This window comes from Ochotona curzoniae, unplaced genomic scaffold, assembly GCF_017591425.1.
Source record: "Ochotona curzoniae isolate NIBS_2020 unplaced genomic scaffold, NIBS_Ocur_1.0 contig_2688, whole genome shotgun sequence".
NCBI classification, from domain to species: Eukaryota; Metazoa; Chordata; class Mammalia; order Lagomorpha; family Ochotonidae; genus Ochotona; species Ochotona curzoniae.
Genome location: NW_024465553.1, coordinates 7249288 through 7271726, shown reverse-complemented (window position 1 = coordinate 7271726; position 22439 = coordinate 7249288). Strand labels below are relative to the sequence as shown.

Here is a 22439-nt window from a genome sequence, read left to right as displayed (position 1 = left end):
CTGGACCGAGCTCCTGGCTCTCACCTGTGGCCCGGCCCAGCCCCTCCTCAGTGGGGAGTGAATCACAGCAGGACACACAGACAAGCGACAAGAGGATATTTCAGCTGACACTGAGAAACTCAGACGATGGGGAGTTTTTAGGGAGGTGACACACGGAGAGCACACAGGGTGGACAGGCCCCCAGGTCTCATGCCACAGGCAGCTGTGCCGGGGCACAGCCAGCTGTGAGCCCCACCTCGGTGCACTCGTCCCGCTCGTCAATGAGCCTCCGCAGGTGGAGTACCATGCTCCTGGACAGCGCCTCCAGCTCCTCCGGGGCCACATCCGGCAGCTCCAGCCACTGCAGGTCGAACACGTTCTCCTGGTTGTGTGTCACCTGCGGGTACACACAGCCTGGGCTGCAGTGGCTGGCAGGGGCAGCCCTCACCCGCACCCAAATCCCTCCCTGACCAACTCCCGGGCCCAGCCAGATGCTCTCAAAGAAACTTGCTTAATTTCTTTTTTAATGGCAGGAAGCACTCTTGACAGTGAGGGTTACACTGAAAAAGCTGGTGGAAAATGGACAAAATAATCTATGTCTTTTGGTGCCAGACAACTTCCAAAAGTGAAAGGTCTTACCCCGGGACATTCTGTACATGGCAACTCTTGAGTGTTTTGTAACTATTCCTAGCCCAAACCAACATTCGGGGCAGCCTGCAGCTCACTCCAGCCAGCCAGCCACGGCTCCACCCACGCTGCGCAGCCTCCAGCGATGTGGGGCATCCAACAGCCAAGGACCTGCTCCCTGGCCCCAGGCACCCATCCTCTCAGTTCTGGAGGAATCCTATTCCAAGGCCCCGGGGCTCAGCAGCAGCCAGGGCCCTGCGATCGCGAGGAAAACCTGTGCATCACCCCAAGGAGCCGCGGGGTAGATAACGGCTCCTCGGAGTGTTACAAAACGCACAGCCGGAGTTCTGACGACAGAGCCCCTCACTCAGGACAGGTCTGCACGCAGCTGACCCCTAACTGGGAGAAATCACACCCCATAATACAGGGCACCTGCAGTGCAGAGCTGGGGTGGGCGGAGCCTGCCCGGCAGAGCTTTTAATCAGAGCTCCTCCTCTCCCCACTCCATGGAGTCCGCAGCTTTTAGAACGCACTCGGGTAACTGAGGTCCAGCCACCACGGCCCGTCAGAGCATTTGACCATCCCCACAGCACTCTTCCTGGCCACGTCCTTGTCTCAGAATACCCTGAAAGCGGCCGGCACCCTGGCATAGCAGGTAAGGCCACAGCCTGTGGCTCCAGCATCCCATACGGGTGCCAGTTCACATCCCTGCTGCTGTTCCACTACCTACCCAGCTAACATCTGGGAAAGCAACAGAGGCTGACTTGGTCCCCGTACCCATATAGGAGACCCGGAAGCAGCTCTGGGTTCCTCGGTTTGGACGGGCTCAGTTCTGAGTGTTGAACCATTGAGGGAGTGAACCAGTGGATGAAGAGGGAGGGAGGGAGGGAGTGTGTGTGTGTGTGTGTGTGTGTGTGTGTGTGTGTGTGTGTATGTGTGTGTGTGTGTGTCTGTCTTTCAAGTAACATATCTTTCAAAGTAACTAATCCTGCAAACAGCTGGCTGCTCTCAAAGACCCAGGTTCTAAACATGCTTGGACACAGGAAGGAATGCCAAGGTTGTCTGTGGGGTGCTCAGACTAATGGGTGATGGCAGACAGCAACGACTGAGGCTGAACTGGCCCTGCTGCTGCCTTGCCATGCTCCCCATCCCAGCCACCTGCCTCACCTCTCTCCACTTCCAATCCAGACTCAGCACTTACTGCTCACGGCCACAGCCTCACTGCCAACATCCACAGCGACCTTGGCCTGTGACCGTGCCAGCCCCTGCATGCCCTCCTCTGGTATGCATTCCCTTCACTGGCCCCATGAGACTTAAGGCGGCACCTAACCAGATCCCTTACTGTGAGCTGATTCAAATGCACAGAGTGGAGCAAGGACAGGGCAGAGGCTGTCAGGTGGACATCTCCACCCTGGCCAGGGGGTTCACGCTGCTGCAGTAGAGACCCTCAGGGCAGCGCCCACCCCGGCCCCAGAGCTCGTGGTCTGAGTCTCCCAGGGTAGCTCCTGTTTTGAGGGCTGCGGGTTCAGCAGGAGGCTGGTGGTCCCCGGCGGCCGCACAGGCTCTGGCTCTGTCTCAATCGAGTGCTGAAGACAAAATGACATTTGCCAGAAGACATTTGCAGAGCCTGTAAATCAAATTCTGAGCCTAAACTACTTGACAGCTCTTAAAAATAGTCAGAGCCCATATAAGGCAAGAAGAGGAGGCAGAGGATGACTCGGTGGAGGTGCTGGGTGGGCGTCTTCCTTTTGTCTTTAATTTTTATTTTTACACCCTTTTATTTTAGCTACCGTTCCAAACAAAACCCGTGTGTCCGTGGTGCCTGCCCGCATTCTAGAAACGCTCCCACCCAGGGCACCCTGGGCCAAGCCCGTGCCTACCTCCTGGATGTGTGCCACGATGCCAGCCTGCGTCTCGATGTCCAGCTGCTTGATGCGCTCAATAAACTCCTCCTTCCGCTCGCACTGTGGAGGATGCCTGCTCAGCGGCCGCAGCCCACCCGGCAGCCCAGGAACTCCCTCTCCGGTCACCCACCGGCCCTCGCTCACACTGAGCTCTCTTTCTCAGAGGTGCCAGGACCACCCATGGCAGAGTCCACGCCAGCACCCGCATCTCAAGTGGGGAACTCAGGCGGGACACAGAGCTCTGTGATTGCAAGGAGCAAGGAGCTCAGGCAGGCAGAACCCAGGACCCTGCACTGGGTGCTATGTGTGTGTGTGTGTGCATTGAGTGGGGAACGGAGCAGCCAGCATCAGTTGCCAAGGACTAGACTTGGGGGAAAATACCAAGGAACTTCAGTTTGTGGGTAAACGGGAATTGAAAGGTAATGCGTTTTGATACAGAAAATGATGAAATCATACATACACGAGGGGTTTTTTTAAAAGTTCACAAAGAAAGAAATGTGTATCGAGGGCACATTCTGTGTAGAGTTTGCAAGATTTTTGCAAAAAAATATAACTGACTTTTAAAAAATTGTTTGGGCTCAATGCAATGACTCAATGGCTAAATCCTTCCCTTGCAAGTGCTGGGATTACATGTGGGCACTGTCATTCCGGCTATTCCACTTCCCATGCAGTTCCCTGCTTATGGCCTGGGAAAGCAGCAGAGGGCAGACAAAAACCATGGGACCCTGCACCTGCATGGGAAACCATGAAAAACCTTCAAATGGGCTCAGCTCCGGCTGCTGTAGCCAGTTGGGGAGTGAGTCATGGATGGAAGATCTTTCTCCAAGTCTCTCCCTCTCTCTGTAAATCTGATCTGCCTTTCCAGTAAAAATAAGCAAATCTTAAAAAACACCCACTAGACGTATCATCTTAAAAAATTGTTTTAAAGAACACTGATTGATGTGGAAGGTCATGTGACCCAAGGGAAGACAAAGGGAAGATGCAGAGGGCAGGGGACGAGGAAGGGAAGGGGAGAGAGGAAAAGGGGAAGAGAGAGAACATGAACGAAATCTTCCATCCGCTGGGTCACTCTCTAAATGGTTACAATGACCAGGGTTGGACCAGGCCGAGGCCAGGGGCCTGGGACCTCATCTGGGTCTCCTGTGACATTGCAGGGCCCCATCACGTGGCCATCTTCTGCTGCTTTCCAGGAGCATCAGCAGAGAGCTGGGACAAAATTGGACCAGCTGGGACACGAACCAGCACTGTGGCCCTCCAACATGGATGCCAGTATCAATGCGACCGTGCCACAACACCAGCGCTGCAATCAGGCACCGTGTGAGGATGCTCTGGTCAGTGTCGCACCGCGGTCCTGTGTGTGATGACATCACCTGGTGACATGCTGTCTCCGTGTGAAGCACACACTGTGATGTTGGCATGAAACCACCTCATCCGCCGGCCACGGGGCACAGAGGAGGGGACGAGCGTGGCCTTGTTCCAACAGAACTTTATCAACAAGCACAGCGTGTGCTTTCCAGCTCCTGGCTCGCTAGGGGTGGCCTGGCCCAAGGGACCCTCTCCCAGATGGCTGCCAGGGGACACTGGCACGAGAGACAGCTCACACCTCAGAGGGGCCCTGCCCGCCCAGGAAGCCAGCAACCCCGGCCGGCCCCTCCCTACCTGGACAGCACAGCCGAGCACCAGCAGCAGCACCTTCTTGATCTCCTCCATGCTCTTCCCTGGAGTGAGAGACAGCAAGGCGCGCGTGAAGTCCCGGGGCTCCCAGACCTCCCCGGGGACATGGCCGGCCATGCGACGTGGCGCACGCCATCTCTGCTCGGCCCACACAGCCGTTGTTCCACTCCCAGAGGGTCACTTTGGGGTTTACAGCCCTTCTTGTTATTTAATTTTTTTTAATGCACTGACGTGATTCTGACACTTTTTCTCAGTCTAACACACAGTGGAGATCTCCTGTGTTGGCGAGCGAACCTCAATGTCAGGGTCTCTTTTCCGGGGTGTGTGTACAAGCAGAGGACGGCAGACGGCTATACAGAGCCCACCCTTTGGTGACACAAACCATCAGACACAAAGGGGGCCACGGCAGGACAGACCACACGCTCGGCACCACGTCACCCACCCTGCCTCTCATTTTATGGTTTCACTGGCTAACTGGAATATCCTAAAGCCAATTTCAGATGATGTCTACATGTAATTTCTTAAAGATTCATTTATTTACAGAGAGGAAAGGAAGATGGAAGAGAGAGAGAGGTCCTCCATCCACAGATTCACTCCTTCCACTAGATGGCCAGAACAGCCAGAGCCAGGTTAGGTTGAAAGCCAAGAGTCAGGCACTTCCGCCAGGTCTCCCACGTGGGTGCAGGGGCCCACGCACTCGGGACATCCTCTGCTGCTTTTCCTAAGGCATTAGCGGAGAACTGGAATGGAAGGGCAGCAGCCAAGACATGAACCGGTTTCCAGATGGGATGCTGGCGTTCCAGGCAGCTTTCCTTGCTGTGCCACGATGCTGGCCCCTGCATGTCATTTTCCACGACTGCACATGTACCTGGTACAAAAACCCCTCACACAGCTACACAGACCCTTCCCGGTTCTGAGTTTTCAGTATTTCAGCCCCAGTGATGTTGTGACTCCCAAAGCTCAGCCCTAGCTACCGCCTGGGGTTCCCGTATCTACACTCCTCACCTCCCTGCACTGCCCTACAGGCAGGATGAGCTGCCAACACCTGCTCACACTGGGCCAGAACGACCCCAAGCACCCACCAAGGGCTACTGGGAAGCAGTGCCCTCCGGGACTCAATCAGAAAGGCAGCCCCCACACTATCCCAGGCCGAAGGTGGCAGGGGTGCAGGCCTGGACCACAGCAGGAAAGGCTATTCTCCAGCTCGCCAGAGCATGGCTGAGAACTGCGGTTCTGTCCACCCCGGCCAACCCTTGCTCCCGGCTCAAGGTGTTCCAATCTGTGTTAGAGATGGCAAAATTCTCCAAGTCTTAACGCTCTTCTGTTTGTGCTCAGGACTCCAAGCCAGAGAGCCCCAACATGCACCAGGAACGCCTCCCCTGTGAACGCAGAGCCACGAATCACCAGCTGCATCCCAGTGGAGATGATAGGAAAAGGAACGCCCACCGGGGGCAGTGCAGCCTGTGTTGGCCTCCATGCAACGCCCCTCCTCACCACCCGCCTCCCAGTCTGTGGGCGCCTGCTGTTCAGTGAATGCAAAAGGTGGTGACCCTTTCCGGCCATCACCACCCAGTGTCCAACCCAGATCCCTGCTAACACACGCCCCGGCAGGAAACAGATGAAGGCTCAAATACGTGGGTCCCTGCCGTCCACGTGGGAGACCCGGATGGCGCTCCAGGCTCCTGCTTCCGCCTGGCACAGCTCCAGTGAATGAGCAGACGGGTTATCTGCCCCTCTCTGTCGCCCTGCCTTCCAAATAAATAAACGCAAATAAAACATAAACTCTTTGGGGATCCTAAGGAATGCGCTTCTGTGCTAAGTGGAATGGGGCAGAGTGCGCTCATGCTCACCAGGTTAAATGAACACACTTTGTAACAAACCCACCGCCTTTCTCAGGGGAAGCAGAGGCCTGATTTCTCTCAGGAGTGCAACAGCAGCAACAACTGCTATGTTACACATCTCCCCAGATAGTGGAGTGTGAGCAGCTTCAGAAGATGCCAGAAGACTCCCTCCTGGATCCCTGCCAGCTGGGTGACAGCTAAGCCTGTCAGGAGGAAACCAATCCTCAGATGACTGCTGAGCAGCTGCGCCGGGAGCCGGGAGCACCAACCACTGAGCACCCAGCCCTGCCGTGGCAGGGTGGCCACCGAGCGAGCTAGGCAGACCGTGGGCACCTAGGGGAGGGCTCCCAGGGGCAGTGATAAGCACCCCTAGCTGCGGGCCCTGGGGGTAGGCCAGGGAGCAACAGGTGCCAGGGCAAGAGGCAGACAGCCTGGGGCTGTCACACAGAGCAGCGGGAGTGTGCTCAGAAGCCACGCCAAGTAACCAGGAGGGGTGGGGCTAGGGGGACGCTCAGCCGACACCCCGGATCTACCTGCAGCAAGCACGCGTGCAGGGGAAGCCCGAGGGGAAGCCCACAGAGGCAACCGCTGAGAGTCTTAGTTACTCTGCAACCTGCTTCCTGGGGTGCTGACTCACTCACCAGCCCTTCCCAATCAGAAGGAGACCCCTGGCATCACATCTGTGTTCCCTGAGCCATTTAAGCCCATCTTCCTCTGGACACAGGATGACACCAGGGCAGGAGAAGGCCCCGACTGGCCCTCGGTCTGGTTAGCTGATCACACAGCATTATCTGTAATCCTGCAGCAGGCCCTGGGATCCTGGTGAACACAGCACTCCATGGAACCTGCCAGTCCACAGAAACAGACCCAAGACATTAAGATGACCTGCATCTGTTCTGGTCTGTTCTCTGGTGCTCTACGAGCAGCCACTTGAGAGGCAGTGCTGTGCTATAGCAAGTGAAGCCTCCACCTGTAGTACTGGCATCCTACGTGGGTCAGATCATGTCCCAGGCGCTCCACTTTCCATCCAGCTCCCTGCTGATGTGCCTGGGAAGCCAGCACAGGACAGCCCGAGTGCTTGGGCTTGTGCCACACTCATGGGAGACCGGGGAGAAGTTCCTGGCTCCTGGCTTCAGCATGGCCCAGCTCCTTTCTCTGTGTGTGTGTCTGTCCCGTTTCTCTCTGTGTTAACTCTGTCAAATGATTAAAGCAGCTACTTGATTGCTCCCAACACACACCTTGGCTTCTGGATACAGAAAAACTACTGAGCTGTGACCGTCTGCTGAGGTCTGCAGCAGAGGCAGCCAGGCAGGCCAGGGAGCCCAGCCCCGGGGCCATGCCCTTGCACTGGGAGGGCTGAGAGGCGGAAGGCACCACACCCTTACTCGGCAGGACAAAGCAGGGAAAGGGGGCGGGGGTCCCTGTCTTGCTGACTCTGCCTTTCTGGGTGCCTCCTACCCTCTCCCTGCCCCTCAGCAGAGACCACCACAGCTACCCTGGAGCAGGACGCATCCTCAAACATGACCTGAGCCCAGATCACTTCCCTACTGACAGTGGCTCATCTCCACCTCACAGACAAGCAGGAGGCTCCAGGAGCCAAGTCAGAGAGCTGGACCCGGTCGGCCAGCACTGCCACTCTCAACCACATCCCAAGCTCCCCAGCCTGGCTCCCCCAGAACCTGCTGTCTCATCCACACTGCTGTTGAACACTGCGACCTGCATGGCTCAGCACTGGTCCAAGTGGCAACGTGCAGGTGCTTAGCCAGCGTCTGCCGAGGGGCTGCGTGTTGTTAGCTCAGCACGGTGTTACTGGGCAGGACACAGAACAGCTTCTGCTTCCGTTTTTGCTGAGATCTAAAGACCCATCTTTCACTCTGCAGGGGTGTGCATGTTTAACGCCCCTCCCCGGCAGCGTCCTGAAGCAGCCTTGCACACGTCCCTTTAATAGTGCTGGGGCTACAGCAGTGGCACAGTGACAAAGCCACCATCATCTACCCACCTGCAGTGCCCATAATGGCCACCAGCTCATGTCTTGGCTGCCCCACTTGCCATACACCTCCCTGACTACGGTCTAGAAAAGCAGTACAGGATAGCCCAAAGCCTTGGGACACTGCACCCGTGTGAGGGACCCGGAAGAAGCTCCTGGCTCTTAGCTTTGGATCTGCCCAGCTCTGACTGCTGTGGTCATTAGGGAATGAACCAGCAAGTGGAAGCTCTTTGTGTCTCCCTCTCAAACTATGACTTTTAAGTAAAATAAATGTACCTTTAAACCAAACCCAACAGTGTTATGTTCTAGTCTCCTCTGACTTACAACGCTTCCATTCCCTCACCCTCAACAGACGAAGGAGACCATTCAGTGGACGACCAGGGGCTGCTCCAGCAGCACCAAGAACACGACCACGCTCAGCCACCCACAGGGGCACAGCTCTGTCCGTCAGCACACCTCCTTATCCTAAGAGTGGAAGCCCTCCCTGAAGTGGCACCTCCACTACCCCTCTCTCCACCTGTCCAGGCCTCTCCACACTGGCTTGCCTTCTGGGGGGCCACGCCTGGGAAACCCGCATTCCTGTCACACCCTGAACATTACAATGTGCACCCCAACTGCAGCAGGCAGTAATACAGCTAGGCACTGCACCCCACTCTCATTTAGTCATTCAACAAATGCTTCTCGGCCATGGAAATGGCACAGGGTCTGCTGAGCACACCCTGGGCACGGCCCTTCATCCTGGGGCCTCTGTCACCTGTATCAAACCAGCTGTTTCCCCACCCATCCCCTCATGTGACAGAGGCCAGCCCACAGGTTACCTAGAACAATCGGAAACCACCACACTCAGACACCCCGGAAAGTGACTCCCCAGACCCCACAGGCCTCTCACTGGGGTCACGGCAGGAAATGGTGGGCAAGTCCATAGCCCAGGTCAGACAACTGAGGACAGAAAAGAAATACCTCCTGTGAGACTGTACCCTGACACCCACAACTTGCCTGGGGGGAGGGTGGGGGAAGGGAGAGAGGGATGCAGAGGGCAGCAGGGGACAGTCCCTCTGGCCACCAGGCCAAAAAGCACAAACCCCAAGAACGCAAGGACCATAAAGACCTTGGACCAACAACACCTCTTCCCTCCACCTCCTCCTCGGGCGGCCGTGCAGAGCAGTCTCGCTGGAAGCCATGGCATAGCTGGAGGACGCTCTCCAGGCACAGGCCATCGCCAGGGAGTTCCCTAACAAAACTGTCTCCAGGCAGAGCCCGAGAGAGGGCGCCAGGCAACCCTGAGCCCAGGAATGTGTGCCTGACCCTAGCAAGTGGCACCACTCCTGGGGCAGGCTGCAAGGTGCTCATGGCGCACCTGCTCTCCAGGGCCAGACAGGAAACAGGAGAAGGGTCCAAATGCCTGCAGGAGTGGGGTCTTCACGAATAGGGAGAGCCCTAGCTGAGAACAGGGCACTCTGAAGTGGCCATGGAGAGGGGGGTGATTTCCAACCCTCCCCAAGAGAAGACCAACTTCACGCTGGTGTTTTGTGACTCACTCTACCCTCCCTCTGCGTCCAACGACCACAGGTTCTGGCTGACATAAAAGCAGCATCGTATACATCAGCAGACAGGAAGTCAGGCTCGCAAGCAACGGTGGCAAGAAGAACCAGAACACGCTCTCTGGTCCCGAGACAGCCAAGTCTGACCCCACCCCGACACCCGCTTGTCAGCAGGGTCCTGGGGCAGCAGTGCAGTGGGAGAAGACCAGCAGGGTCCCCTTCAGCCCCGGTTGTGTGGGCAGCTAGCCCTGGCACACAGTGCCTGGCCGTGGCACCCGAGTGGCCAGGGCCCTGATAAAATTGCCAAAGGTATCAAACCTGAGGCTGCGGGGACTTTCAGAGTCACTTTCTATCTGGTCCCTAAAGCCTGTGATCATAGCAAACCCACTCCTGCACCAAGCCTGCAGCTGGCTCAGCAGGATCCTAGTGCATCTCCATGACTCACAGCACCTGCCACGTTGAGAATTCAAGGCCCTGGCCATACACTGCCTCCTCCACGGAGCCCTCCTGACCTGCCCCTATGCCCTGTGTGTGAAGCAGGGTTTAATACCCCGCAGCAGCCGACATGGCCAACTGTGTCCCTCACAGTCCCTGCACAGGTCACCCGCTCATCTCCAGGGACCCTGGTCCTGGAATCCTGGCTCTGGCACAGCGGCCATCCGGACAGCCCAGGGAGGGGCAAAGACGCTGGGGTCAAGCTCCTCCCAGGAGCCACTGGCCGAGGTCCGCCGAGCGCAGCCATTGAAGGGTATGTGGTGCTGGGTCAGTGACTGGCCCTGTGGCCACCCAAGGCTGGACTCGTGCCACATTGTGCTCAAAGCCCCTTCTTTCTTAAGATTTTTTCCCCAAAGATTTCTTTCTTTCCTTGAAAGGCAGCGTTTCAGAGACAGGAGAGGCACAGAGAGGACAGGAAGATCTTCCTTCCATTCGCTGGTTCACTTAGCAGCAGCCAATAGCCAGGACCGGGCCAGGCCAGGGCCAGGAGCTTCATCAGAGTCTCCCACGCAGGGGGTTCCAGGGTTTTCGCTGAGCTCCTGGGTCTCACTGGGCACTTGAAACACAGGAACCTGAGGGCCCAGCGTGAAAGTGGCCAGTCCTTGTGGTGGCCCCTGCAGCTGATGGGCCCCAAATACACCCAGCCCTGCGGACGTCTCCCCACAGGACCTCCAAGGTGCGGCCTCTGAACAAGCCCCTCCCCTCTCAGGGCTGGGCTCTGCACCCCACTCTCCCTCAAGGGTGTAGGGGGGCTCAGCCACGGCACAAGCCTGCCAGCCACCTCCTCACTTGCGTGCAAACCTTGGAAGGCAAGGCAAGGCTCTCTGCCTATGCGACTGTTCTGTGACTCATCCTAGAAGTTAGTGTGCGGATGTCTCTGCTCCCTCAGACGAGAGAGAGAGAGAGAGGGAGAGAGAGAGAGAGAGAGAGAGAGAGAGAGAGAGAGAGAGAGAGGTGTGAGAGCACGTGTGCACATATGCAGGGCAGGCCAGACTGCAGAGAGCCAGAGTGGGCGCCATGCAGGAGCAGCTGGATTCTGTCCAACACTGCTGTCCCCCCAATCTCTCAACGTGGCGGGGACTTCCTACTGGTTCTTGAAGGATACGCTTGCCAATAACGCAGGTAAACATGCCTGACGCACGCAACGCACGCAACAGGCACGACGGTGGAGGGAAGGAATTTCATTTGAACTTGACCTCTGACATTTGCGTTTGTAATCCCTGATCGTGCATGGCTAACAATTCCAGGAGCCCAGTGGCCATACAGAGACTCCAGGAAGTAAAACAGACCTTAGCACATGGGCACCTGACAAACACCCCGGAAACAACAACAAATGACATGGGGCAGTGGGGTGGCACTGCAAGCTCAGCCGCCCCTTGCCACACCTGCAACACATATCGGTACAGATTCAAGTGCTGGCTGCTCCATTTCCATTTCTGCTTCCAGCTCATGTGTCTGGGAAGGCAGCAGATGATGACCCAATACTTGGGCCCCAGCCACCCACACAGGAGGCCCCCTGCAGCCAGCTCTGGCTTCAGCCCGGCCCAGCTGTGCCTGTTGTGGCCATCTGGGGAGTGGGCTAATGGATGGAAGAGCTCTCTCTGGGCATGGGCCCAGCGCTAGGACAGACCACAGGAGGGAGGCAGCAGCAGCTCCGTGTGCAGCCAGGCAGGGGCAGAGTGCCAGGAGGGCAGCAGTGGAGGAGGGGAGCAGAGCCCAGGCCTGTGGCTGGCAGGAGGGATGCACTAAGAAAGCAGGCAACTAGACAGTAGGAGACCCAACAGGATTTCCCAAGGCTCGTCCTGGGAAGCCCACATGCAGGTCCAGGGGGCACAGGCAGAGGGGAAGCACAATCCGAGCGAGCACCCTGGGAGGCAGCAGTGATGTCCTGAGAGTGTGGGGTCATGGTCACCCGTCATGGTCACCCACCTGGGAGCCCAGAATTCCTGACTCCCAGCTTCAGCAGGACCTAACCCCAGCCTGGTTGCCATGGGTGAACCAGAGGATGACAGTGATATCTACCTGTCAAAAAACAATGACGTAGGGGGCTCGAGCTAAGTCCTGCCAGACCCCAGGCTGTGCTGGGAGTAGAGGCCTCCCCAGCAGTGAGGCATGGATGGCCACACAGGGCACTGCATGAGGCTGAGAGCCAGGCACAGCTGAGGTGCCAAACGTGGAGTAAGACAGAAGCAGCCAGGGCTGGGCCGGGCAGCTGCAAAGTGAGGCGGATGCTGGGCCTGGCAGCTAAGGCAACAGCAGGAGGCCCTCCTCCCCCCAGCTCTGCACCTGACTCCGCTTCAGTCCCTGCCGCACACGAGGGAGACACAGATGGAGTCCCCCAGTCCTGGTTTCACCCTGCTCCGGCCCCAGCTCTTGTAATGCAGCATGCTCAGTGTGCCCCATGACGGGGAGCAAACACACCCACAAGACTACACTAGAAGCAGGTGCACCAGCGCTGGGCCTCCCAGGATCCTTCAGGGTCACTGTGTAGGCAGACAGCGGATAGATGAGACCTGCTGTCAGGATCTGGGGCCCTGTTCCATCATGATGGAGTTGCCAAAACCAGAGAAATTAGCCCAAACTGTGAGCTGGCACAGAGAACCATATCAGCATTCCCTCCAAGATAAACACGCACAATGGGAGACAAACTACACCAAGGAATACGGCCCTACACCCCGCCGCACCCCAGCCAGGGCTGCAAGCACAATGGGAGACAAACTACGCCAAGGAATACGGCCCTCCCCCGCCGCACCCCAGCCAGGCAACCACACAAACAAAAAGAAACCAACTTGGTCTAAAAATACTTCACACAACTATTTTCAAAACTGAAAACTGAAAATGCTACTCCATACATACATGCTCCCAACGTGCCCCTCCACCCGCCCCGGGTGCCTCTCGCTGCCAGCCCCCGTCATCCTCTGAGAGTTCCCTGGGGCAGCCCCTGTCAAACCCACCCATCCATGTACTCAGCCCACAGCCTGGGCCGTGGAGGCAGCTCTGCTGTCCATCAGCCCTGCCTGGGGAGCCTCTCAAGGCGCTGTGATGGGCAGCACTAGGCCCTCCCTAACTCTCTCCCACTGCGTGCTGTCTCCTCCCAGCAGGCAGGGATCAGGATGTCTGTGACAGGTGCTTACTGCGAACACCCTGGGTCCAGAGCCATCCAATTCACCTGTCAACAGCTACAATCAGGTGCCCTAGGTATTTGGCCTAGTGGTCAAGGTACCGGTTGGGATGCCTGGGGTTTGAGTTCCAACCCTGCTCCCAATTCCAACTTTCTACTCACACATACCCCGGGAGGCAGCAGGCGACGGCTCAAGTACTTGGGTCCTTGCCATCGCCATGGGAAACCTGGATTGAGTTCTGGGCTCCTGGCTTTGGCCTGGCCCAATCCTGGCTGTCGCCAAGCACTGGAGGAGTGAACCAGCAGTTAGGAGCTCACTGCCTCTCTGCCCCTCCAATGAGTTATCAACAACAATGAATCATGCACTTTAAAATCACTGCGTTGGGGACAATACTGTGACACAGCCAGCTCAGTCCGCACTTGAGACATCCACATCCGAGTACTGGTTCGAATCCTGGCTGGTTGCCTTCTGCTGCGTATGGGAGGCAACAGAGAATGGGTCCTGAATTTGGGCCCCAGCCGCCCACACAGGGGACCCAGATGCAGTTCCCAGGCGCTGCCCAGGCCTGACTCAGCCCGGACTGTTGCAGGCATCCGGGGAGTGACACGGCACATGGAACATGTCTGTCTTTCAAGCAGATGAAAATAAACATTTTTTTAAGTGAGTGACGGGGCCATCGTTCTAGCACAGCAAGCTAAGCTGCCACCTGTAATGCTGGTACCTCTTACTGGAGCTCTGCTCTGAGTCCCAGCTATTCCACTTCTGATCCAGAAGTGACAGAGAAAGCAGCAGATGATGGCCCAAGTGCCAGGCACCTGGGTCCTGCCAACCACATGCAAGAGCCACCTGGAGCTTCAGGCTTCTGACTTCAGTACAAAGCAAACCTGGCCACTGTGACCACTTGGGGAGTGACTCAGTACACGGAAGACACACCTCACTCCTTCCATCCAATCTCGCCTTCAAATAAATGTATCTGCAAGCTGTATGGTTCACAAATCGCACCTCAATAACACTGCTATGAAAAACCTATGTCCACCTCTTGTTACTTCTGTCACATGTCAGTGCAGACCAGACAAGGGGACCTGCGCCTTCTGTATAACAGATCTCTCTCAGTCTCTGCTGGCCAGGCAGGGGACGTCCAACGGAGGGAATACCAAGCAGGCAGGCTTCCAGATAACACCGAAGGGGTGGTTGGGTGACAGGGAGGAGTCACAGTTGCTTACTGTTGGGGTGAGCCACAGCACAGTCACCATTGAGGTTGCAAAGGCCAGACATCGGCCATCACCTGCAGTCCAATCTGACATCCCTGAGGGATGGAAGTGCCCTGGTTCACAGGCCAGCAGCGTAGTCCTCCCCCACCCTTGCCACAGCTCAGGGCAGCACACCGTCCTTCTCACTCTCGGCACCTGTGCGATGCCCAGCACCTGCAGCCCCACAAGGGGCTCCAATCCAGGTGCCCCTCACTCCTGCCCCTCTACCATCCACAGACCCACACTTCAACACCATATCTCAGCTCCTCTCCTTGGCATCAGCAACCCCCTTCCCCAAGCAGGAAAGCAACTTTGTTGAAGTTACCACAGATTGTGCCAGGGTTTCCCCACACACCCTGGGCTCAGGGCTGCGGCTGGGATGGCATACCTGACGTTCTCTGCCCCTCTCTGCGGGGCTAAGAAACAACCAGGACACCCCCAGGCAGAACTGGGAAGAAGCAACAGCTCCCTGTGAATGCAGAGCACGGCAGGTGCACTGGCAGCCTTGAGGAGAGGGGACCTCAGCAAAACCCAGGTGCCATGGACCAGCAGGAGGCCAGGCAAACCTCCTCCCTGTGGGTCACACAGACAGAGGCTGGTACATTCGACAGCTGGAGCCCAGAAGAGGTACCCCAGAATGCTGCCCCTGATGCCCCGGGGCCACAGCACTTAGAGAGCTGCTTCTCTCTGGGTCCCAACTTTGATCAGTGGATTCACCTGACCGCCAGCTAAGGAAACTTCAGCCACCGTCACAGACAGGAGAAAGAAGGGCCACACCCCAGGGAGGCAAGGCCAACAGGAGGCCAGCATCCCTTGATCATAGCCTCCCAAGTCTGCTCCCATCCTGTGCGGGTGAGCCCTCCTTAAACTCTCACCTGCTCCCCCAGACCGCAGGCCCCGGCTTACAAAACCACGGTGAGCTGTCCAGTGGCACAAGGAATGTCCCTGCCAGTGAGCAGGTCTGTTCTGAGGCTGTGTGAACTAAGCTCTAACTTCCTGGCAGAGGATGCCAGCAGCGCCCAGGCCAGCTGGGAGATATGACCCTACCACCCCGGTGAGCTCCAGCACAGAGCATGCGCAAAGCAGCAGAGGAGCCCAGCCAGAGACGGCATGGCATCTCACTCCATCATGGCGCTGTCTACTTCCTCACGGACTCGGGAGACACGACCCCAGGGAGGCCACTGTGCCTGAAGGGAGGAAGCAGTGTGCTCCTGGCTCAACACCCCTGCATAACAAACCCAGACCTCACACAACAATCTCCAGTTCTCACCGCGCAGGCTCCAAGCTGGCAGCCACAGCTCCATGGCTAACAGATGCCCTGAGCCGATGGCACCGCCCGGGCACCACAGGGGGCTGGGGGAAGGTGGCTTTCACTCACCAGACAGTGGGTCTTTGCCAATCATCAGAACATTGGGTAAATTCATTACGATCAGCTGCTGGAGCACTTCCTACAGAAACAAAGCAGGGAAAGCCTCCGTTAACAGCAGGACACAAACATAAAGAACGATTAAGTAAATGACAGTTAATCAGGTCACTGGGGGAGTGCGCAGGCATGAAATGGTGACTCCGTGGAGACAGGACGTGAACCAGGAAGGAAGAACAAGACAGAAAACAGACGGGATGGGTTCACATCTAACTGCCAAACGGCCACCGAGTGTTACAAGGAAAATTACACCTGCAGATGCAGACACCTCGGGGAACAAGACAGCAGATGACCTGCCAGGACAACATCGTGGCAGCTTCTCTCCAGATGTCTGTAATTGCTTTTGTTGTCTGGCTGATGCAATTAAAACAGGAGAGAGAATGGAGACGGAAGAGATGCTGCCGAGCCTTTGTAGCCTGCCGATTCAGGGTGCACTCAGCGGGCTTCTGGGACAAGCGGAGACTTCACCTACACAGGCTTCTTGGGGGAAACACTTTGTCAGAGCTCCGTGCTGCCCGCCGGCCCGATGTCAGGGCACCCGCCACCAGGCATGCCCTGTTGCCTGAGCATCTTTCGCGAGTTCTCCCAGGGCTGTGTTGGCTGCAGACAGATCTGCTGTCCCTACTTCACAGAGCCGGACTTGCTCCCTGAAGAGGGTTCCTACAGAAATTCCTCACCAAGGAGGTTGTCCTTACGTCTCTGTTGGAAGCACTGCTGGGGGGGCAAGGTCTTGGACGCAGCGACTGAGACACCACGCGGGAGACCCGCAGCTCACATCCCAGTGCCCGAGTTTGGGCAGGAGGTGAGGGCTTGAGGACCTGGGTCTGCCGCATATCAGGGAAACTGAGGGACCGAGTTCCGGGTTCGCGGCCTCAGGGCTTCAGCTCTAACCCTGGCTGCTGTGAGTGTCCTGCAAATGAACCAAAGAGATGGAGGACCTCTTTTCTCTCTTCCTGCCCTTCAGAAAGGGGCGGGTGTTACCAGAGATACCGGGGTGGCCCTGCTGCTCATCCAGCCTCCTGGGTGACAGCTCTCAGTGGCTAAGTCCCTGCCACCCACAAGCGAGACCTGGATGAGACTCGAGACTCCTGGCTCAGGCCCAGCCCCAGCTGTGGCAGCAGCCATCCGGGGAATGAACTAGCACATGGAAGAGGTCTCTCTATGATTCTGCGTTCAAAATAAACAAATGTTAAAAAAAAAAAAAAAAAGGCACCGAGAGACGACGTGCCCAGGAGTGCCCTCTTGCATAACGTGTGACATCTCTGTGTGTGCCAAGGCTGCCAACTGGCACAGAGAAGAAAAGGGGTGGTTGCACAATTGGTGAACGCCCCAGGGCCAGTCCGGCTCCTCTGAAGCGTCTGAGTCAGCCACGAGGCTGGACCAGGGGCTGCACACGCAGGCCCCACAGCTCACCAGCGTGATGCTCCCCCACACCCCATTCCCAACACACCATGGGTCCCCTAAACTCCACTCAGCGTCAGGCTTCCACGTCACGTGGCGGCAGCAGCAAGCACGTCTCAGAAGCACAAGCCTGGCGACAGCGGCAAGCCTCCTCCCCAGGTGGGACAATGCTCTCTCCGCTGCGCAGCCCCCCAACAAGGCCCACCTGCTCCCCAGAGGACAGACACACGGCATGTGTGACATCAGCGGCACCCACTTTCCAGCTCCCCCACTCAGTGAAAGGACGGTCTCACGGAACCCTCTCCACACAGGCCATCCCACTGACTGCTGCCACCCCTCCCCAGGTCCCACCTGAGTGCAGGGCCCTGGGCGGCCCACCCTGTCAGGGCGCAGGCGCAGCTGCAGAGCTGTTCGTGGGGCGGTCCTTTCTGTTTCCCACCTTTGAGGTTCCCTCAGAAGCCTCCGCAAAACTGCCCAGGAGTGTTTCCACGCTGACACAGAATGGAAAAACTACTAGAAAACATTGCTAGAAAACCTAGGTATTCTCCTTCCAAAACAAGATGTTTGATTCTGCCTAATCAGTACTTTCTCAGCTTCCCACAACAAGCACTTGTCATCTGTGCAATAGAAAACTGCTGAGTCACGGCTGATCGGCTAAATCCCCACCTTGCAAGGGCCGGGATCCCACGTGCGCACCAGTTCATGTCCTGGCTGCTCCACTTCCCATCCAGCTCCCTGCTTGTGGCCTGGGAAAGCAGCTGAGGACAGCCCAAAGCCTTGGGACCCTGCACCCACGTGGGAGACCCCAAAGAAGTTCCTGGCTTCAGACCAGCTTAGCTTCACTCGTTGCAGCTGCTTGGTGAGTGAACCAGCGGATGGAAGATCTTTCACTCTATCTCTCCTCCTCTCTGTAATCTGACTTTCCAATAAAAATAAATCTTACTAAAAAAAGAAATGTTACATCATCATGTCCACCCCAGCACCCTAAAAAAACACACACACACACGCACATCCTTTCAAATAAATAAATAAATGTTTAAATAAAAATTGTTTTTGACTGATGTTTTTTAAAATCTGTTCCTCTGAAAACACGGTAGGTCTCTCTTTTGTCTTGGAGGTAAAAATACTTCCAAGCCGTGATTCCCCTAAGGGACCATCACTCACATTTCCAGCAGAAGGCGGGCTTGGGGAGCAATGCTATGCAGCATCACACAACTCTAGACAAGCATGTATTTCAGATTCCCTAACAGCTGACTTTTCTAAAAGGGAGTGTGGGTTAAGGGCCAGCGCTCAGCAGTCTAAACCCCTTGCTGTGGTACCGGCTTCCCATGTGGGTGCCCTGGCTACTCTTCTGGTCCAGCGTGCTGCTGGTGGCTTGGGACGGCAACGGAGGATGACCCAGGTTCTTAGATGAAGCTTCCGGCTTTGGACCAGCCCAGCCCTAACTGCTGCAGCCATCTAAGGAGCAAGCCAGCAGGAGAGAAGCTCGCTCTCTCCTCTCTGTAACTATCCTTCACATACATGAATGCATTAATTTTAAAAAAAAAAAAAAAAAAAGAAAGAAAGAAAGAAACAAGGGCAGGCGTTTGGCCAAGTGGGTAAGACACTCACATCCCAGCTCCAGCTCCCCCCTCCAGCTTTCTGCTAACAGACAGCACTGATTTAGTAGGTGGTGCATAAATGCTGTTAACACACTTGAAGTCAATATACGTAAAATGTCACCGCTTCAGGACATGATCTGCGTGGAATATTACTACTGGGCTCTTTCACCTGCTCCTTCCACATCAAGCCTTTGAAAAGCAGTATGGATCTCACACATGCGGCACATCAAAACTTGGATGTTAACATGTATACTGGAAATATACTTGGTATTGAGAATTCATAAAATATACAGCCAAGGGAAAAAATGTGCCAATGCCTGGCTTGTTGCAAATACACCTAAGAAACCCGGAGTCGTACCCAACACAGTAGCCTAGTGGCTAAAGTTGTCATCTTGCATGTACCAGGATCCCATACGGATACTGGTTCATATCCCAGCTGTCCCATTTCCAATCCAGCTCCCTGCTTGTGTCCTGGGAAAGCAGTGGAGGACAGCCCAAAGCCTTGGGACCCTGCACCTACATGGGAGACCCAGAAGTTCCTGCTCCCAAGCTTCGGATTGGCTCAGCTCCAGCCCAGCACCAGCCATTGTGGTCATTTGGGGAGTGAACCAGCAGACAGACGAAAGATCTTTCTCTACCTCCTCTCTGTATATCTGTCTTTCCAATAAGAAAATATTTATAAATGGAAGGAAGGGAGGAAGGGAGGAAGCAAGGAAGAAACCCCAAGTCAGTTTTAAATCCCATACTGACTGGACAGATGAATTTGCTTGCTGAGCCTCACCAGCCATGCCTCAGGCCTGCACAGCCCCATATGGCTGCTGGATGCAAGGGGCTGGGGGGCCAGCCAGTTCCCACACGCCTTGGGAAAGCCCAGCAGGCGGCGAGCTGAGCTCCCCCATGGCAGGGCCTGGGGCACCAGGCCAGGTCCTCAGTCGAGCAGGGACGTGAGCAGGCTGCTCAAAGAACAGGAAGCCACTGTGGAGCCACAGCTGATGCAGGGCTGCTGGGGCACCTGGTCACAAACTGCACTTCACAAACCACCACTGTCAACACCAGGGGACAAAGGAGTGACAGGACTCCAGCCTGGGGGGTTGTCAGAGCCACAGGCCCCAGGATCACAGGATCGGGGTGGGGGAAGTGCCTTCCCGCCTGCTAGGGAAACCCAAGGCTTTGCCTTCACAAGTGGGAGTGTGCTAATTGCAGCCTGAACCGCCCTCTGGTAACTAATTAACCCAACACAAAGTCAGGGCTCCAACGAGACACAAAGCAGAGGGAGGGTATGTTCAGATCCTGCGGGGAGTGATGGGAGCAGGAGGTGGGAACCCAAACCTGGGGCCCCAAACCCAGGATGATGAGGGAGACAGGAGGCTGGGCACCCCTGGGAACATCTGTCATGCCAGCAGCCACACCTGTGTGGGTGTCACCAAATGGAGGAAGCCAGGCCAGGACTCCCAGTGTCCCAACCCAGGGGGCAGACAGGGCATAACAGGGTGGCCGGCCATGGGCCTGCAGCACCAGTCACTGGTAGAGAAAAATCTCAAGAACAGAACTGAGAGCAGGCCGGGAGGACAGACATCTGGGAGGACAGAGCAGGCTGTGTGGTAAGACCGGTCTGGGTTCACAGCCAGCTCCGGCTCCTGCCTTCAGCTTCCAGTTCCTGCAGGCGCTGTGGAGCAGCAGGAAAAGCTCCAGGACCTAGGTCCCAGCCAGCCTCAAGACAGACCCGGATGGAGTTCCCTAGCTCCAGCCCAGGAGTACTCACAGCTGTTGCTGCAGAACGCAACCAACCAGCAGATGGGAGCTCTAATAGATACTTCTTCAAGTACGTAAATAAACATTGGTTAGAAAACAAAATTCAAAGGATGACAATTTTCTTTGTGCTAAGGACAAGTGTGAGGTTTTTTTTTTTTTTTTTCAAAGACAATTTGCATGGATCCAAAAGGAAAAGGATTAGCATTTCTTCAACACTGCCAAGCAAACTGTACCTCCAGCCTGCCCTCCCCAGCCAGGCATACCTGGGAGGGACAGAAGCCAGCCAGGGGGACCCCAGGGGTTTGGCACAGGAGTAGCCAGCCCAGAGCCCTTGCAGACAGCTGGAGCGGAACAGTCCCAGCAGGGGCCAATCAGGGGGCCTCACTGGACATCTCCCACCTCCCCGGCACCCAGCCACCAGGCCTTGGGGCCAGCTCAAACTCAAAGGTCACTTTCTCCACAGGTGCCAGGTCAGGCAGAGATGGTACCCACCTTCTCCTCTCTCCTGCCCATCTCCACCACCTGATCACCATTTGCCAGGCTCCATTCATGCCCTGAAGCTCTGCTAACATGCCACCTCCTCCAGCCACTGAGTGCCCAGAATGACGTGTGCTGTTCTCTCCTCCCAACTCCTAACACTGCCACCTGCCCACTACTAAAGCACTTTCCATGTTCTGCCTGTCAATCAACAGCAAGGCGCCAGCAGTGACGACTAGAAAACTTAAGTCAGAAATATTCCTCCCGATGTGGAGTAGGGGGCCAAGACAACACCAGCAGTTGGGGTGGAGGGTGTGCGCCTCACACGGGGACCAGGAGGGACCTCGAGGTGCAGGGGGAGGCGTGGTACACAGGGCCTGGGAAGACCCGGTGTGCACTCACACCTCCCCCTGATCCAGCCCTGAGGTCCTCCAAGACTCCTCACACCCCTGACTCCAGAGGGATGACAACCTGGCCACCACAGTCCAGACGTCAGGCTCGGGGCATGACCCAGGCCTGCTGGGTTCCCTCAGCCCCCACCAGGCTCCCAACACAGGCCTCGTGGCTGCAGCATCTGTCTGCCCAGCACTGGTCCGGCCTCCAGCCTGAGCCTGGCCAGCCCCATGCCATCACAGGGCAACAGGGACCCGACCCCAAAGCCTGTGACTACAGCCCACCTTCGAGGCTGCTTCAGCTGGGAATGCCTGTTTCCACTGTAGCTACTGCCAGGACCCGGATGCACCCTGCCCCCGTTCACAGCTGCCAGGCCACAAGCTTGTCACTCCCCTCGCCACCGTCTCTGGCACAGGCCGTTGGGGCCGGCAGCCGGGCACAATCGGCGGGTAATGAAGTGCTTGGATGTTAAGTGGCTGTCACGTGAAGCTGCTGACAGACTCAATCCATCTGTTCCACCTCATTTCAATTAATCTCAGGGTCCCTGGGGCCTGAAACCAGCTCACCAGCGCACAAGCCTGTAATGAGGCCAGGCTGCTGTCTCGCTGCCTGCCCAGCTCCAGGACCCCTCCCAGGAGCCAGTGCAAGGGCCGGGCGCAATCCACGAAGGCACAAATACAGCCAGGGCCTCCCTGCCTTGGAACTGACTGAGCAGTAGCCCCCAGACACTCAGAGGCCACCACCTGAGCACAAAGCCCTGACCGCTACCTCGGCCTTGAATTTGAACTTGGGGTGGGACCTCGAGCAAGCCACAGATTCCTCGATCTCAGGCCTGGGACCCCCCCCACTCCTCCTGGATCCCCTCATGGAGTCCAGCATGGGCCCAGGGCTGCCAGCTCGTCAAGGAAGGACCTCACCTGAGGAATCCACCAGGAAGGTGAGACGCGTAGGCCAAGCACCTCCCAGAATGCG

At 56.7% G+C, this 22439-nt stretch overlaps 1 protein-coding gene across 3 annotated transcripts in view; it reads right to left on the bottom strand.

The window, feature by feature from the left end:
• The window catches only part of CCDC88C (coiled-coil domain containing 88C), an 85523-nt gene that overhangs the window by 33408 nt on the left and 29676 nt on the right, over positions 1–22439 (bottom strand). For all 3 annotated transcript variants that reach the window (XM_040975155.1, XM_040975154.1, XM_040975156.1), the window contains exons 4-7: positions 15799–15868; positions 4170–4228; positions 2487–2570; positions 236–376 (exon numbers count right to left, since the gene is read on the bottom strand). In XM_040975155.1, coding sequence (XP_040831089.1) covers positions 236–376; positions 2487–2570; positions 4170–4228; positions 15799–15868 — 354 coding nt within the window. The remainder of the gene's footprint in view (positions 1–235; positions 377–2486; positions 2571–4169; positions 4229–15798; positions 15869–22439) is intronic.